This window comes from Kogia breviceps, chromosome 8, assembly GCF_026419965.1.
Source record: "Kogia breviceps isolate mKogBre1 chromosome 8, mKogBre1 haplotype 1, whole genome shotgun sequence".
Classification (NCBI taxonomy): domain Eukaryota; kingdom Metazoa; phylum Chordata; class Mammalia; order Artiodactyla; family Physeteridae; genus Kogia; species Kogia breviceps.
In genome coordinates this window covers 60,498,360-60,516,761 of record NC_081317.1, presented here as the reverse complement: position 1 = coordinate 60,516,761, position 18,402 = coordinate 60,498,360, and the positions used below count along the sequence as shown (strand labels likewise).

The following is an 18,402-nucleotide window of genomic DNA, read 5'->3' as shown; positions in this document are numbered from 1 at the left end:
TTTGGGGTCTTATCTTGGGAAGGTAAAATTAAAAGGGTTAAAGTATTATTAGAATAGATTTAGTTGTTTGATTAAAACACAAGCATATGTGCCTGGAAATAATGAATGGTCATACTTTGGAGTTGAGAATACAACACAATTTTTAAGTCACTCAATAACTCTTTAAGTAACTTTTTTTTTTTTTTTTTTTTTTAATCAAGGACATGCCAAAGTCAACACAAAGAATGGAAACTTTTCAGGTTAGATAAGGAATCTCTGCTATCTGGGCAGATTACACAGAAGAATAACCTTTTACTACCTCTTGTTAAGAGCAAACTAAATTCTTCTATACCAATTTTTCATTCCAACAGAGGGGGAAAAAAAAAACAAGTTATAGCTTTGCATTAATAATAGTAGTAATTTATCCCTCCTTTATAAAACTGTCTCCTAACATATTGTCTAAATATCTTTGATAACTAAACTGTTTAATATTTAATGAAATTTGTTGTTATTCATTGATTTAAACCTATCTGGTTTTTTCTTCTAATAAAGATTTAGATTTTTAAAAATTTATCTCCTAATTAATCCATCAAAACTGAGCAAATTTTACCAACATTTTTACACATTTTATTGCTTTTTTTCCAGAATCATTCTTTGTAGATATGATAATTCAAGGCAAATATAGTTTGGATTTGTTGGCATATTTACTCAGTTCAATTCAAGCTCTGTTCTTTACTATCTCCTTTCACATTCTGGAACAAACCGTTTTAACTGAGAACAAAAATACTCTCCTCTTTGATAAGCAAAAACATTTAGTTATAGTTCTTTGCTATGTTTATTTCTAGTTTAATCTCAACAACCCATATAAGCCATAACTTTTAATCAAACTTACTATTCGTTCAGAGAAGAACTGGAAAGTAATCACTGTTTGTCATACATAAGCATTTTAGGAGACCAGCAAAGCTTACACAACTACATTTTAAGATCTCCACAGCCAAAGGCATACATTTAACACTTTTGTAGATGGAAAAATATGTTCATTAAAATGACCCAAAGATATAGTCACTTTATTACTGTTAAAATTAAAAGCAAAGATATACATAACAATTGGTGTCCCATGTTTCAATATTCTATTTTCCTTAGAAATTAGATATCCATAGATTTTTAGTTATTAACTTGATTTATATTAAAGTTCTAAAATTAATAAATATCTTGCAAATTATGTTTAAACTGACACAGTACAGAACATAATTACAGTTGAATCAAAAAGATTAAGAGTTATAATGCAATATAGTTGAATACGTAATTGCATGTTTTCTTAATCTCAGTATATGGAAGAAACATTAGCTTATCTCACAATAAACCAGTATAAGAAATTTAGGAATTTAGTATTAACTGGTCTCTTCATTAGAAAATAAATCCAAATCTTAAAAAATAAAATAAAATTGTATGTTTAGTCTCCATACTGAAAAAAGCAAGGAAAAGGTATTCTGTGATTATAACCTAAAATTACCAAACCATTTCATGTCTAAAGATTCACTTTGATGCTTCTGCGATAACATTGTGAGGAATTTTTTTTTCCTTAAAATGTCAGTACAGGGCTTCCCTGGTGGCACAGTGGTTGAGAGTCTGCCTGCTGATGCAGGGGACACGGGTTCGTGCCCCGGTCCGGGAAGATCCCACATGCCGCGGAGCGGCTAGACCCGTGAGCCATGGCCGCTGAGCCTGCGTGTCCGGAGCCTGTGCTCCCCAACGGGAGAGGCCACAACAGTAAGAGGCCCACGTTCAGCAAAAAAAAAAAAAAAAAAAAAAAAGTCAATACATTCAATAGACTAGAGATCGATTTTTAAATCTTCTTGAAATTCTGGGAATATTAAAATTTTGCAAGTATTTGTGTCTCTAATTCGAAAATTCGCTTTTTTCCTAAGAGACTTTATAATTTATTAGTATACTCTAGAAGTAGGGAAATATTTCATTTTCTTATCAATGAGCAGTAAAAGGTTTTTCTCAATTAAATAGCCACAAACAGGACCTGAAATTTTAGTTCTACCACCCCAGGCACAGGGCACTAGAAAATGCAAAGCACACATTCTCAAAGAGTTACTCTATTAATCAATGGAATTAATATTTTGTACATGGATTTAAGCACACCAAAAGACAAACAGTATAGAACGACTAACCATATTCCTTGTCATCTCTCACCCAATAGAGAATAGATTCCCATCATCCTAATAGAGATCCCCAAGTGAACACATCATGCAACCAGATTGCCAATTAGAGCTACCCCAAATGGGGAATAATTTATCGATTATATGACCTTGAGTGGCCTAGGGGTTCAGTACACAAGTCCCTGGAATTGGCTATTTCACACAGTTTTTTATACAGGAGAGTTCAGTACCCAGTTGTAGAAGTGGATATTACCTAAACAGTAAGTTAAGCAAAACTATTAGCCAAAAATCCAAAACAATAACAACAAAGCAAACAAACCAGAATAAAAAGCACCAAGTCAGAAGAAAACTGAGAGTCAGAGAAGATAAAGTTCAATTGCTATTTGTGATTTCACTCCAGAGGCCACTTCCTGGGCAACTCTGTTTAACTAGTTCCAGCAGGTGAGCAATCTAGGCATCTTGACGGCAACCTCCAACCCTATCAAAGTGTAATTGTTAAGTAGTTGGAAATACGGCTCTCGTACAAACAGAGGGAGCACGTGCTGAAGATTTATTTAGCTCATTTAATGAGAGAAGCATCAAGATGATATAGCTGGTCCAAAAGAGAGGAATAGTTTATAGGTTTTCTCAGGAAAGACATATGAAATAACTTGCTTAGAGACAAAACTGTTTAATGTCGAGCAGGACAACAAAACCGTAACTCTGAGATTTATTTTTTTTCACTGGACAGAAATCATTTTCATGTCTCCCAAACACAAATCTACAAGTCCACTTACAACTTCATAAATCTGGGCCAAATTAGTAGTAAATTATGGGTAACACAAAGGTATCTCCCCATAGATAGTCAAATTATGCTTTGGTAGGCCTCTTAGGCTATGCTCCAGCACGTCACTGAAGAGACATTTAAACTCAAGCTCACTGATCCTTTCCTTGGCTGTGTCCAGTCTACTGATACATTCATCAAAAGCATTCTTCATTTATATTTTAGTGTTTTTGACTTATAGCATTTCCTTTTGATCCTTTCTGCAAATTCTCTCTCTGCTCATATTACCCACCTGTCCTTGCATGTTGCCTACTTTCTTCATTAGATCCCTTAGCATTTTTTTTTTTTTTTTTTTTTTTTTTTTTTTTTTGCGTTACGCGGGCCTCTCACTGTTGTGGCCTCTCCCGTTGCGGAGCACAGGCTCCGGACGCGCAGGCTCAGCGGCCATGGCTCACGGGCCCAGCCGCTCCGCGGCATGTGGGATCTTCCCGGACCGGGGCACGAACCCGTGTCCCCTGCATCGGCAGGCGGATTCTCAACCACTGTGCCACCAGGGAAGCCCCCTTAGCATTTTAATCATAGTTATTTTACATTCCCAGTCTAAGAATTACAAAATGTGTGCCATATCAGAGTCTGGTTCTGATATTTGCTCTGTCTCTTTAGACATTTTTGCTTTTTAGCATGTCTTATAATTCCTGGCTGAAAGCTGTGTATGATATAAAAGGAACTGGGATAAATAGGTCTTTGATGTGAGGTTTTATATTTATCTAAGAGTTAGATTGTGTTTACTGTATGCTGTAGCTGTAGGTATCAGAGAATAATATTTCCTCTAGGATCTCTTTTATGTCTATTCTGTTGTCGTTGGGTTTTCCTAGAGATTCCTCAAATAGAGCCTGAGGCCTGTAGTACTTTTAGCTGTAATGCCTTTTCTTATGAAGGAGCCCTATCGATGTGATGTTAGGTGTAGGGAAGGAGAGGCATTCTGTAGTCCATGATTAGGTCTCAGTCTTTCTGTGAGCCTGAGTTGGGCATTTCCCTTCCCCCAGGTTAGTTAGGCTTTGGTAAAACCCCAGTCATTGAGGCTCTGGTAAAACAGTTTCCCTTGACAGCAGGCCTTGTAAAGGAGAACAGAGAGCTCTGGGCATATTTGAGAGTGCTCACTTTCCCCCTGTCTGTGCCAGCAGCATCAGGTATATTGAGAACTTGGTGGGGTTGCAGGAGGAAAAACTCATGAAAGTGTGGGGCTCCCCCTGAAGTTTTTAACTCTCAAGCTAGTCCACACTGAATCTCCAGTACTCATCAATTAACAACTTTAAGTCTTCCTACTGATAATTGGCTCCAGATGGGCCTTCTGCTTTTGGGCATCTGTTTTCGGTAAGCTATGATCCTCTGTATCCACTTCTTCGTCTCCTGGGGACAGCAGTTTACCCTGTGACGTCAAGTCTCTGAGGGATCTAAGAAAAGTTGTTGATTTTCAGTTTAAGTTTCTTTCTTGTTGGGAAGATAGGAGTGATAACTTCCAAGCTCTTTATATGTCAGATTGGAACCACAATGAGAATAATAATCAGCTTCAAAGATTTGTTGTGATAATGACATTAAATGTATTAGATAAGTTAATATTTAAGGCATGGCATATAAGTAGCAGTTAATCAATGACAGATATGTTTATTAATATCCCTAAAGCTGTTTTTTTTTTTTTTTTAATGAGACAAAATCACTAGATAAAAAAAGTCAGTGTATGATCAGTGATGTTGGAATATGGCAGGTGTTTCTCACTGGCCGCTCTTCAGGGTGTGAGATCACTGCTCCAACTTGTGTCATCTGGAGAGCCCCACCCAAATTTTCCCAAATGAAAATATTTAGTCAGTGTTTAGGCATCATATGAAAAAGAAAAGAAAACTAATCTTCATCATAAAGTGAAATATTTCAAATATTACCAAACTATCCACATTAGGCAAAAAATGAATGGTTCTAAAAAAATGCCAGTGCCTCAGTTAAATTTCCTATTCAAAAGGACCATTCTACAGAAGGCCCTTTCTAAAGAAAATGGGTTAATGTATGATATACAAAGTCTGGCTCATAGGAGGCACTCAGTAAATACAGGTTTTCTCCTTAACCTAATCTCCTCCTTCCTTTCCCCTAGTGAGGCCAAATTAAAGTGAATTCTTCAAATTAAATGAAGAATTTTGAAAAGCAAGAGTGTAATTTAGTGAATTTGTCAATATTGCAAATTCAAAGATATTAGTATAGTTAATCTTAGTGTATTCTAATTTCTTAAACTATATCTGAATGTTATTATTTACATTTATTATCTTATACCCTCCATTTTATGACCATCAAATTATAGGGAGTATTTATAACATATCTATTGAAAGCATCATCTGTGTCACTAAATACCAGAGATATCATTTGTCATTTCTCCTTGAGAGTAATAAGCCATCTTGTCTTAGCGAGAAGAAAGGTGGTCCTATGGGAGATGCAGATGGTGCCTCAATGAAGACCTTGAGTCCCTTGAACATTTCTTGTCTCCATCAATAAAAATTTAACTACTTACTCAATTTTTTACCTTTTTCAAACTATAAAACAATGTATCAATAGTGTAGCATTCCACAGACATGGTGGTCCAGCATCTATCATCCAAAATTATCCACAAGTAGAAAGATATCTATATCCTTGCTACTCACAGTGTAGCCCATATACCAACAGCATTGGTGTATTAGTTATCCCCACTGCATAACAAGTACTCCAAAACTTAACAAGGTAAACAACAAATGTATTATCTCACAGCTTCTATGAGTCAGAAGTCTGGGCACAGATAAACTGAGTGACTCTGGATTAGGGTCTCTTTCAAGTCTGCAATCAGCATGTCAGTTGGGGCTGCTGTCACATCAAGGCCCTATTCAGGGAGCATCTGCTTCTAAGCTCACTCACATAGCCAGTAGCACTTGGCAGCCCTAGCACCTTGCTAGCTGTTGTCCTGCGATATCAGTTCCTTATCATGGAGAACTCACAATAGGACAGTTCACAGCCTGGCAGATGGCTCTCCTCAGAGCAAGTGGGAGAGTATACCCAAGACAGAAAGCACAGTCTTTTTGTAACCTTTTCTCAGAAGTGACTTCCCACATCTTTGCCATATTCTATTCCTGAGAAAGTGGTCAATAGGTCCAGTCTGCACTCAAGGGCAGCAAACTACACAAGGATGTAGATACCAGGAGAGAGGGTGTTTATTGGGAGATATCTTAGAGGCTGCCCACCTGTATTGGCATCCACTGGGAACTTGTTAGAAATGTAGGATCACAGAACTAGTGAAGAGAATCTGAATTTTAACAGGATTCCAAGGTGATCCATATGTCAAGAAGCACTGCTCTAAGGAGCAAGGGCCATGTGCTTTATTCTGTTGCAGAGGCCGCTTCCTCACTTAATTTTACTCATGGGTTAATATTACTTTCTAACCATTGCAAAGATTAATTTTCCTTGCAACTCAGTTCTCTCATACTCAACAAATAGGAAAAAATGTAGGGTTCCTGAAGGACTACTGGGCTGCAGATAGCAGATTAGAAAGAGTTGAGGGACTGAGGAAGAAAAAGGGAACAAAAGGACTGTGACAAACAGATCTAATATCAATATCCAGTAATTACTGAAAAAGAAGATTGAGCATTTCTACAAGGAGGGATGTTCAGGACCATGGGAAAAAGGGACTAATGTCCTATTCCCTCAACAGCCCCTAAGTGCATTGCTGAATAATTCTGAATTAGAAATACTGTTTATGGTGGTGGCCTCTTACTACTTGATTCTGCTTGGGTCTACTTCCTTCTGTTTACCAAGATAGAGAAGTTCACAGCATATTTTAGAAATAAACTATCAAAAATTATAATATAGAAATGTAAATACTTAAGTGAGTTTTAGACATCTTGATTATTCCCTTTCCAAATACATTTTATATCTCAATGATGCTTAAAGAATAATCTACATTCAGTATTTGAAACCGTTCCATAAAATAACACTAATAACTTTGGTATAAATATTTTATATCTCCCTCAAATTCTTCTTAGGGGAAAAGATAAAATTCCACTGAGCATTTAATCCTCTATTAAAAAATGGCCTAAGGGGAAAAATGAAAATCTCTAATCTACTTATCAAAAACATAGTAGATTAGGGAAAGCCTCTATTCTATACCTTCAGTGGTAGACTGGAGCCCACTCCTACTTGGGTGTGGGAGATGTTTGTTAAATTTTTAGGAGTTTTACATACTAGTTTTTAACCACAGTCACAATTAAAACTTAAAGTATGTATATAAACCTACAAATTAATAATTTATATGAAAAAACAAAGGTAACAAATACTCAAAACCATCACTTTGTAATTATTTTCTACATTTTACGATTAATATTTTTTTGGGTTATTTAAAACATTTGTTGTATCTACAGGGTTTTCACACTACATAATGCTGTACTACTGAGCATCTCTTACCAACCCTGTTTAGTGACATCACATTGGTAGCTTGAAACTGGCCATGGTAGGCGTATTTATAGCATAGAAATTGGAAAATGCTATAAATCAGAACTTGACTTAATTTTGTTGATTGTCCTCAAGACAGGGAAATGTTAATACTACAGATTCAGCTTAAAAATGTGTCATGTCCTTAGCTATTACATTATCAATAGCACAAAAAAATTGGTAAATATTGTTCATGCAGTCAAAAACTATTATCCAGTTCAGCAAAATTACTCCCATCACTGACAAACCAGTAAAGTTCAGACGTAACTTGTGCTAAGGCTGAAACAGGCTTCAGTTTAATGAATATAATTTGTACTAGGGTGAAAAATACTTTAACAGATCATGTATCAGATTTAAGGATGAAAAATTATTTAAAAAAGAGTTAGTGGATTGGGATCAATTCTATTTGTTAAATTATAGTTGAAACTGGAACCACAAGTTGCTGTACATACAAGAATTCAACAAAAATGAACAAAAGAAGTCTCTGAGAATCAATTAGTTACAGTATATGGAATTTATAATAAAAGGTACATATATTTTAGTGTTATTTGTAAAGAGCGTGCTACACATCTTTTGTATCAGAACAGTTTCTACTACATGCATGTATGCATGTTTGTGTGTGTGTATGTGTGTGCATAGTTTTGCCAAGGAGCCAATTATTCAACATCTACCAGCACACCACCCTGCCTCCTTCCCTCCCAAGGGAAATATGGCCACTACAAATCACAGAGGGGTACATTACCATATCCTAGTCTTCTATGTAAAAATATCATTTTAAGTTCTAAATTTTAAAAATGGACATGCAGAGAGAACATTTATTATAAGTTAGTGGAAACACTTCTTGGCTGGTCTGTGTTTGCTACAAATGTGGGGAGTCCATGTTTTAGTGACATCATTCCAAATGAATTTCAGCTCAGGTGATTTACAGTCTCTTACATTAGGCAAAATTACACTTTGCATATACATATTAAAAGCTTTCAGGAAAACAATTTTCACTGTACTAGGATATGGAAAAGGAATTGACGTCATAGGCATCTAAGTATCAACTGGACCTAAAACCTGACCGAATAAGGCTGAAAAGCTCTCTGTCTTACTTTGGTAATCAGAGGACTCACCAGCAGACACTGTACAGATCTCATGAGCAGGCCTGGTGGCAGGAATTTATGTTCAAGATTCAGGGGAGTCACATGTGCCCCTTTCAAATAAACCAGATGCAGCTTTCTAATTTATCAAAACAACATCAATCGGTCAGCTGTGCTGATGATAGTGTTTTTATGTAGTAATTTAGTCTTTGGGGAAATTATGCTTCTGTAAGATTTTAAGAAAAATGTGAACTGTTTTAGTTAATGTTCAGTTCCACATAAAAACAACTCAAATGGAGGAAGACAAAGCTGACTGATATAAAAATGGAATCCTTTATTGCCCAATTCAAAACAAATTCTGCTGTAAATTTTTAACTAGCTAAGAAAGCAGAGGAAAGCTTTGGCAGAATAACACTGACTTGTAAATGCTACAGGCTCTTCTCCTAAAGCATTCTAAACCAAAAGTAGTGGGTGGAAATAATGTAGAGTGTCTTCTCAGACTGTAAAGAGACAGTGATATCCTTATGGGTCCTCTGAGACAACAGTTAGAGGAGTGCTTTAGAATTACAGCTATTAATAAAACTGCTGGAAATTTTAAGGATGAGTAGGCAGAAAATCTTCTGTATTCATCAAACAGGATGAGGATTTGGCAAATTTGAAGAGGGAGCAAATTTAGACACGAGGAGGTTATATAAAGGGAACATCTAGATAAACTGGGATAAACTACTGGAAAAACAATATTCTAAGCACCTTTACAACAGCTCTTTAAATGAGTACACACAGATGCTTTTGAATTTTTTTTTGTATATTTAGAAATAAATATGGCTAGAAAACAGGCTTCCCACTAACTACAAATTTGAAAAAATGCTGATTGGTTTCTTCTACTTACACACTAGGATTAGAGCATCGCATTAAAAGGTAAATCTTATTTCTTTTCCTTTCTTCATGCGCATGATTATGAACTTGCTTGCAAAGTAGGCTTTCTTCTAATTCATATAACAGCTTTCTGGACATTTGGGTTTTGGGTCATGGATACTGTGGATTTTAGAGTAGGGATTTATAACTGGGAGATGGCTTGCTTTCATTTGATTAGTCAATTCCCACAAATAAAAGGATAAAAATGGTGCAGGAAAGCTTTGTGAGAGAGATGAACACACGGCGCTGTGCAAGCATGCATGAGGACAAGGTGGAGTGAGCAATGTCCCTATTTGGCAGATACATCCAGCAGCTCATGTGCACATTTCAGTTAATATATAGACCTATTAAAGATGATATGTATGTTTATCTTGGAGCAGACACAAATACGATTTTTAGTGAAACTCAAATGGCAAAAGCTAAAATTACTATTACCACACAATTTCTGATAAGGTGATTAAAATTCACAGAAAGCTCAAACTTTAGCCACGAGTTTTTTACTAGCTAAGTAATTTGCCGGAGATGGAGCAGCAAATTGATTGGTAGAGCTTGCATGGTTCTCTTATAGTGGAAACAATTTTGTAATCAAATGGCCACAGGAATGACAAACAATCAGAGACTATATTAGAATGAAGAATAATCCTGAGACAATCTGATCTACAGAATCTTCTTAGCAAATAACATTTTCAATGAAACCTCAATATAAAAAGCAGACAAAAGTGATAGGTGGATTCCTCAGTTGAATTAAATCTTCATTATTGGGCAGAAATTAGTCTTTGTTCACAGACTGCTTTCCTACGTTCACTGGATCCTGTGGCTCACTGGAGCTCAGAGTAAACCCTTAGGATTCTTCTTCATGTATACGGAAGTTGTATATGCCAAGCCATCTTGCCCAAAGGTCAATAGGTAGACGGTGGCAGTGGCAGGCCAGAGCCCTGTCCTGTGTTCTTCACACCATCACCAAAGAAGTCAACTTAGTTGGCAACTCCCTGATTAAATGAAAATGTGACCACCTTCTCTCTTGGATTCCATTGAGCCAATTCATAAACTTTGTATTCTTGCAGTATTAAAATGATAGTCTGGACAAAAACATAGATCTGGAAAAGTTTATTATTAAGAGTATTTGTAAGATCTTTTCTGACCCACCTCCTAGAATAATGAAAATAAAAACAAAAATAAACAAATGGGTCCTAATGAAACTTAAAAGCTTTTGCACAGCAAAGGAAACCATAAACAAGATGAAAAAACAACCCTCAGAATGGGAGAAAATATTTGCAAACAAAACAGCAAAGGATTAATCTCCAAAATATACAAAGAGCCCATGGAGCTCAATATCAAAAAAACAAACAACCCAATTAAAAATTGGGCAGAAGACCTAAATAGACATTTCACCAAAGAAGACATGCAGATGGCCAAAAGGCACATGAAAAGATGCTCAACATCACTAATTATTAGAGAAATGCAAATCAAAACTACAATGTAATATCACCTTACACCGGTCAAAATGGCCGTCATCACAAAATCTACAAACAATAAATGCCGGAGAGGGTGTGGAGAAAAGGGAACCCTCTTGCACTGTTGGTGGGAATGTAAATTGATAGAGCCACTATGGAGAACAGTATGGAGGTTCCTTAAAAAACTAAAAATAGAACTACCATATGACCCAGCAATCCCAAAGTACTGGGCATAAACTCTGAGCAAACCATAACTCAAAAGGACATATGTACCCCAGTGTTCATTGCAGCACTATTTACAATAGCCAGGACATGGAAACAACCTAAATGTCCAACGATAGATGAATGGATAAAGACGATGTGGTACATATATACAATGGAATATTACTCAGCCATAAAAAGGAATGAAATTGGGTCATTTGTAGAGATGTGGATGGACCTCGAGTCTGTCATACAAAGTGAAGTAAGCCAGAAAGAGAAAAACAAATATTGTATACTAACGCATATATGCGGAATCTAGAAAAATGGTACAGATGAACCTATTTGTAGGGCAGGAATAGAGACGTAGAGAACGGACAAGTGGACACAGAGGGGTCAGGGGAGGTTGGGACGAATTGGGATATTAGGTTCGACATAAGTACACTACCATGTGTAAAATAAATAGCAATGGGAACCTGCTATATAGCACAGGGAGCTCAGCTCGGTGCTCTGTGATGACCTAGATAGGTGGGATAGGGTGAGGGGTGGGAGGGAGGTCCAAGAGGATGGGGATATAGGTATACATATAGCTGATTCATTTCATTGGACAGCAGAGACTAACACAACATTGTAAAGCGATTTTACTCCAATAAAAAAAAAAAGAATATTTGCTCTTTCAAGCCCCCCTATTTCAATTTCTACTCTAGACCCAGTTCATTGCTTGTTCAAAAATGACATGAAATTTCAGGCTTCATTCAGTCTCGAGTCGAGAGACCTGTTAGGCTACAATCCTAAAGCATGAGAGACTTATGAAGTACAAAGACGGATTGCATTGCAATAACTGTAATGGCCAGAGTGGACAAGTGAAGAGGAAAAGAGGAAAGGACATTGACATCTCTTTGGATCAATGAATGAAAACCTTAAAAAAAAGGTTTTTTGGTAATGTCCTATTTGTTTGTTCCCTTTAACTTTTTTCACCAAGTGTTCACAGAACAACTGTGCTGTGCTAGTATCAGTTATTACCTCAGAACAAACAGAGTAATGTTTGGAGTGTGATTCACCCCATGAAGTCCACTTCCTTTCAGAGATACGATCTTGTGATCTGTACATTTAAGCTAGGAATAACCTTGCCCCAGTTATTCAGTGTTTGAATTCTGTGAATGAACAGGAATGGGATTTCATGCTGGATTTGCTTCAATACTGCAAAGCTCTTTCCTGAAGTTACCTTATTCTTTCCCTTCAAGTATCATATCACAGCAAAACCCAAGGGAGGGGTGTTCCTGACAGATGGTTCAACCTGAAGCAATCATTCAGCCCTTGGACAAATACTAATTGTATACCTATTATTTGTCAAGCACTCTTGCAGGTCTTGGGCACAGAGTGGTGAACAGGACAGACCAAGTCTCCTTCACTGTGATGCTTACAAGCTCATGTGGGATACAGAAAATAATAAGTAAACAATAATAAGCAGGATGATTTCTGCTAGTCATAAGTATTATGAGGGAACATAAAATCATAGAAATGTTGTGTACAACTAAGCATGGGGATTGGATACCATGATTGATCAGGAAGGGGCTCTCCAAGGAGGGGCCACTTAACCTTGACAATGAGGAGGGCCTCCCAACTCTCAATATCCTCAGAGTAAAGCCCTGGGATCTTATATGACCTCAAATGAGAAAACCACACATATTTCTGCCCAAGGGGCAAGTCTACTATCTTTTTAATGGATGGCCAGACTTCCTAAGGACTGACATAGTAACAGTGAGGAAAGGCAGGGCAGCTACTGGAGACAGAAGCCACACTGTGATTTAGTCCTGTGGTGAATTGTTCCTACTTTGAAGGTTCATCAGCAGTAGCATAATCGCACCTTAGTTCCAGGAGAAAGCAGTGTGAAGTGGCCTGGAGTGCCAGGTAACAGGCAGGAAGCCGTGGGCTCCCACGGTGCGAAGCTGTTTACTCTCTCCCCTGGAGGACACAGGTTTAGACACAGTTAAGTCTGTAATCATTACCAGCCAGATCGACACGTTCTAAGTGACTTGCTTTCGTCATTTTTCCCCTAACAGTGGTTCAATGGCCTGTGAATGTTTGCTTTCAGAAGAAAAGAATTTTTTTTAATTTAAATAAATCATTCATGGTCAAAGGAAGCTTTTGTTACTTCAGCGTCTACTCCCCTCTCATTCATATTGCTCAACAAAACTGAACAATTTTTATGTGATGCAGCCACTGTGTAGCTCAGACAAAAACTGCTGGAAAAAACTATCCTAAGTATGTTTTAACCCCCAGTTGACACAGTTGCTGGGAATGTGTATTATTATTGTCTCAAGAGCTGAACTTTCTCAGAACCTAAAATTATGACTATTTCCCCCCCAAAAAAGCAATCCATGCTTAAGACAGACCTTAAGAGATGGACGAAATGTAAGACATGGCTTCTTTAAGGAACTGAAAGCTCACCTGAAGAACCAGTGAGAAGACACAATAATAGGTAGCAACATAAGTGTACAAAATTAAGGTATACTGTTAGATACAAACTAAAAGGACATAGAGGTTAAGTGGGCCAGCAGAAGAGGCTAGAATCAGCAAGTGGTGCTTGATGGAAGAAGTAGGACTTCAAGAATGGGGAGAATCTGGAGAGCAAGAGAGTCAAGTATTTCAAGTGAAGGGAGTAACAGGGAACACGCCCAGAGCTGGGGCATGCGCGGGAACATTTTCACAGGACAGGGTGGGGATGTGAACAAATGCAGCTGTGGTTCACTTGCGGAGCTGTCAGGAAATGGTCACACTTATATTGCACCATACCCACAATGGGCACAGCAAGTTTTATCAGCTACAGATGCCTAACTGAAGAATTTTGTAAGACTTTGGCTCCTATTTATTTTCTAGGCTCCTTAGTGGATGTAAGCAAATTGTGGATGATTTGTAAATATTTGTTGTATTGCTTGTAATTTGAACAGTATCTTGATGACTCATGGAGTATGGGGAGTATTTGAATATGAAGATTGCCAAAAAACATCCTTCCCCCACACAACATTACTGCAAGGTCATTGAGACAACACCACAAATAGAAAAGCATCTCAAGACTTACTAAGTTCTGCTCATGAATACCTCAGAGAGAAATGATTTTCATTGCTTATCCCCTATGCATTTTTGGTGCATTTCTCAGAGAAGATAAGGTAGTCACCCAAGTTACCTTATTTAATATCCTAGCAAAATTAAGGGTTTTTAAATTGTACTTCATGCTTTTCATATTTATACATACATACGTATGGGTGTGCATATACATGCACACACACACATTTCAACATATAATCTTACATCTTTGAAGTCACTGTAGAAATTCCATCTGTCCCAATATCTGTTTATCATATTCACTCAATCCAAAGTTCCCCTTCAGTTATAGATTAACTCCTACCCAGGAAATATTTTTACAATATGAATGCATACATTTGAAGACAATAGGCTTCTTTCTCCCTTATGGCTTGAGTCACTCGCAACCGAGTGCCTTTGAGAATTCTAGAAACCCACAAATCTGAATTAGTCCTGGGTCTTAAAGAGAGAATTAGCCAAGTCCAGTCTCTTGGGTTAAAGACCCCAACAGAAGAAAGTGGAATCCCTTTCAAACTGTAATAGTGTGACTAGGACCTCTGGTGGCCAAATTTGTCTCTGCCTCCCTGTCCAGGCCCTGGCATTTTTGTAGGAGCCTTATTTCTTCAGTTCCAACAAGAACAAGGGCTATCATGAGACTTCTTGCAGCCTCCCTTTCCCCACCTTCCCCAGAACAACCACACCCTTGATGTTAACATATATTCCTATTGAACTGTAGGGCCTACAAAGAAATTCTGCTTTGTGGCTGAGAAGACAGATTTCTCTGACGTAATTTAAAACCATCAAAAAGACTATACACCTAGAAAGCACTTTGGGGAGTTCTAGAACCTTCCCAGAGTCTCATATCCAATTTTGATTGGGACTGCCCTTGACAAATTTGAAGGAAATAATCAGATCTACAGAAAACATCGGTACATTCATTATGTAGAGTGTATTGGCCTTGTTTATCAGCACACTTTTGGATTCAGGGAATATTAAAACACTTTGGTTCTTCTTAAGAATAAAAGCATTATTCAGCATTATATATATTTGTCAATATAGTCATAAAAAGTGCAGACCTTTTCTGTACTCTTAACTTTTTTTTTGTAGATTTCAGTTTCTTCCTCTATAAAATGGGGGTATAAATAATAATACCTATGACACAGGGTTACTGTTATAATGAGTGTTGAGGTTTTGTAATGGTGCTTGCTACATCATCACTCAAAAAATAGGAGCTGCTGCAATGGTGATGATGATTCCTTAATTTATACACATTCCTCTTCTCCCCACCTCTCAATATCCACACACATATTCTCAATTAACGTGGATAAACTGTTAATCTGGTCAGAGAGAGAATACGTTTCTTGACAGAATCTGACATTCAATAGGTTATTTCCAGGCAGTTTGGTTAGGGTCAGGGATGCAGTTGGAGTTTTATAGTGCTTTTGGAGCCTGATGGGGCTGACAGGAAGTGAGTTCTTTAATTAAGCCTTCTACCATTTGTCAGCAGTTTTCAAACAGATCCTGCACTCAGGTGAATTTGTACTTTATTCTATGAATTTAAAATCATGGACTGCAGAAGACAGAATTTAGATGCCTTTTGGGTCTTTCCAGAGCACAGAGTAACTGGCAGGTCTCTCCTCTCTCCCCGTCCTCCGCAGGTTAACCTCAGAGCCACAGACGGCAGGCTCATGCGCCAGTTGCTCCTCATCAATGAGAGCATTGAGTCCATCAAGTGGATGATTGAAGAGAAAGCCACCATCACCAGCCGAGGCAGCAGTCTCAGTGGCAGCCTGTGCAGCTTACTGGAGAGTCAGAGCACTTCCTTATATGGCAGCTACAACAGCCTCCATGATGGCAGCGACGGGCTGGATGGCATCTCCGTGGGGAGCTACCTGGACACTTTGGCAGAGGATGTCCCAGGCCATCAGACCCCGTCAGACTTGGACCAGTTCAATGACAACTCAGTCATAGGGGACTCACACGCACTGCACAAGCGTCCCAAATTGGATTCTGAATACTACTGCTTTGGCTAATGACCCAGTTTGGGGCATGGGATTGGTGTGCAATTAACTTGTATTTATCCTTCTTCTCTGCTGCTATATTTTTAGTGTGATTTTTTAAAATATGACAACCTTTTACAAAGAAGCTTCTTTTGAACGGCTTGATGGTATTTCTGTTGCTCCTAGTATTTCTCACCTGGGCTGATTTATCTTTGTCTCTCTTATGTCTCTATTTTTATTTATTACAGAGATTTTTCTCCCTTCTTTCACAGTGGCACAAATAAGGTAGGGGGAAAAGCATAAGCAATCATTATGGTTTTGCTTCTGTTTCCAGGGCAAGGGGTCAGGGATTACAAGATAAACTTTGCTACATTTTACAATAAACCAAAGTCTGATAGTAGCTAATTTTGTTGCTTGTATTCTTAAATGGTTCAAAGACGCATTTTCCAGAAGACACCGAGGTTTATTACTGTTTGTATGTTAAGTTGAACAAAATACTTGGGACAAAGCTAGGCATTATTTCTAGGCCACAATGTCCTAGCGTGAAGTCAACAATACTGGTAGTCACACACTTCTCATGACAATCATTTGGAAGCCCCAACTCTATGCAATCTGTTCAGTTAAATTTGCTGTTCAGAGATCAGCATTTTGTCATCAGTGATTCTAACTCAAGCTGGCTGTAGACTAAGTTGTGTAATTATATATATGATTCTCCCAAATTTCAAAGAATAATTGAGATTAGGTATGGAGGTGATTAGAGGTGAAGGTGTCCTAAATTTAATTGTATTTTGAGATTTTGTTGATGCTTACTGCATGCATTTTACAATTCTAGGATATATAAAGACATAGATGCACACAATGGATGAATGGATGGATGGATGGATGGATGGGTGGATGGATGGGTGGGTGGATAGAGTGGGAATCACTATTCCCTTAAGCAGAATCACTATTCCCTTAAGAAGTCTAGAATCACTCTTCCCTTAAGTGATAGAATCACTATTCCCTTAAGAAGTCTAATAGTCTAACAGATCCTTTCATCCTGGGATGGGTAAATAATCTCTTAATTTTCTGAAATGACATCTGAAAATATCACTCGTACTGAACATTTAGTTTTGATGTAATACTATTAATCCTCTACATTTCTTTTACCTTGATGACTCCTAGTGAGTGAATCTTACTGAGATTTCAAACTGTTTTTTGTAATGATATAGGTTTCTGCACTAAACACTTGACAATATGAATCAAAAAGTCTTTCTACTTGTAACTTTAAAATGCCTATACACAAGAAATGATTTCCCTCAGATTTCCTTTATTATACATATTGCATACTTGTCAAATCTGTTCTTTCCAGGTTATATATTATTCAATTTCCAATTAATATAGACACTGTAGGTTTTTTACAGTAGTCCTTTTTTCATAAATTGCTGATAAATCCTCATCAACAACAATCTCATGATGTGAGGATTGTCTCTGTTCTGTGTTTGAGGAAAATGAAACATGTAGAAAGTAGGAAACTGGGTCAAATCTCCCAGTAAGTGTCAAAGCTGGGACTTAAAAATTAACCTGTCTTATTCTAATAGTAAAACTTGGTACCTATAGTAGTTAAATAATAACATATGGATGAGAAAGCAAACTTAACCCCTGACAAAAATAAAATGACCAATCATTTTTCTTCCAAATCAGTAGGACCTACATTTTTGAATATGAGCTTTTTGAGCCCTTTCCTGAAATCACATGTCCAGTCAGGGATGTGGTTATAGGTAAATCAGGGAGTTGGCCACATGCCAGCTATTCCTCAAATATTTCCCCCTTTCTACTCACTTTCATTTTAAACTTAGTAAAGGCTGGTGGGTTGGCTATTTTATTTGTTTGGTTTTAATCTGCAATTAAGCCAAGCAATTTTTAGCAGAGATTTTTTTTTTACCATATTAAAATCCAAGAGCATGCATTATGATCTAGTAGATAAAAACACCCTTAGAACCAAGACTGAAGAATTTCAAACAGAGGGTAATGACATATGTAATTGTATGTCTATAGCATTGCAAGGAGAACATTTCCAGCAAGAGAGAAGTGAGCAGACAGCAAGACTATAGGAGGCATCGAGGATAAATTCTAACCTCTTCAAAACCTGAGATTTGTCTAGAATAAGCCAGGCACAGGAAAGATGATTTCTGTCCTCAGATCACTGTTTCAGATTGTAAATTCAATCTGGCCAATTTCTTTCACACCCTCCTTTTACCAATCAGCTTCCCCTGCTATCTG

General features: G+C 37.5%; 1 protein-coding gene across 1 annotated transcript in view; it reads left to right on the top strand.

Moving 5' to 3' along the window:
- Positions 1-16,543, top strand: part of LURAP1L (leucine rich adaptor protein 1 like) — a 46,492-nt gene extending 29,949 nt beyond the window's left edge. Inside the window, exon 2 of the mRNA XM_059071291.2 lies at positions 15,799-16,543. Within this exon, the coding sequence (XP_058927274.1) occupies positions 15,799-16,173 (375 nt within the window). The 3' untranslated portion in view covers positions 16,174-16,543. The remainder of the gene's footprint in view (positions 1-15,798) is intronic.
- Positions 16,544-18,402: the final 1,859 nt, after the last annotated feature.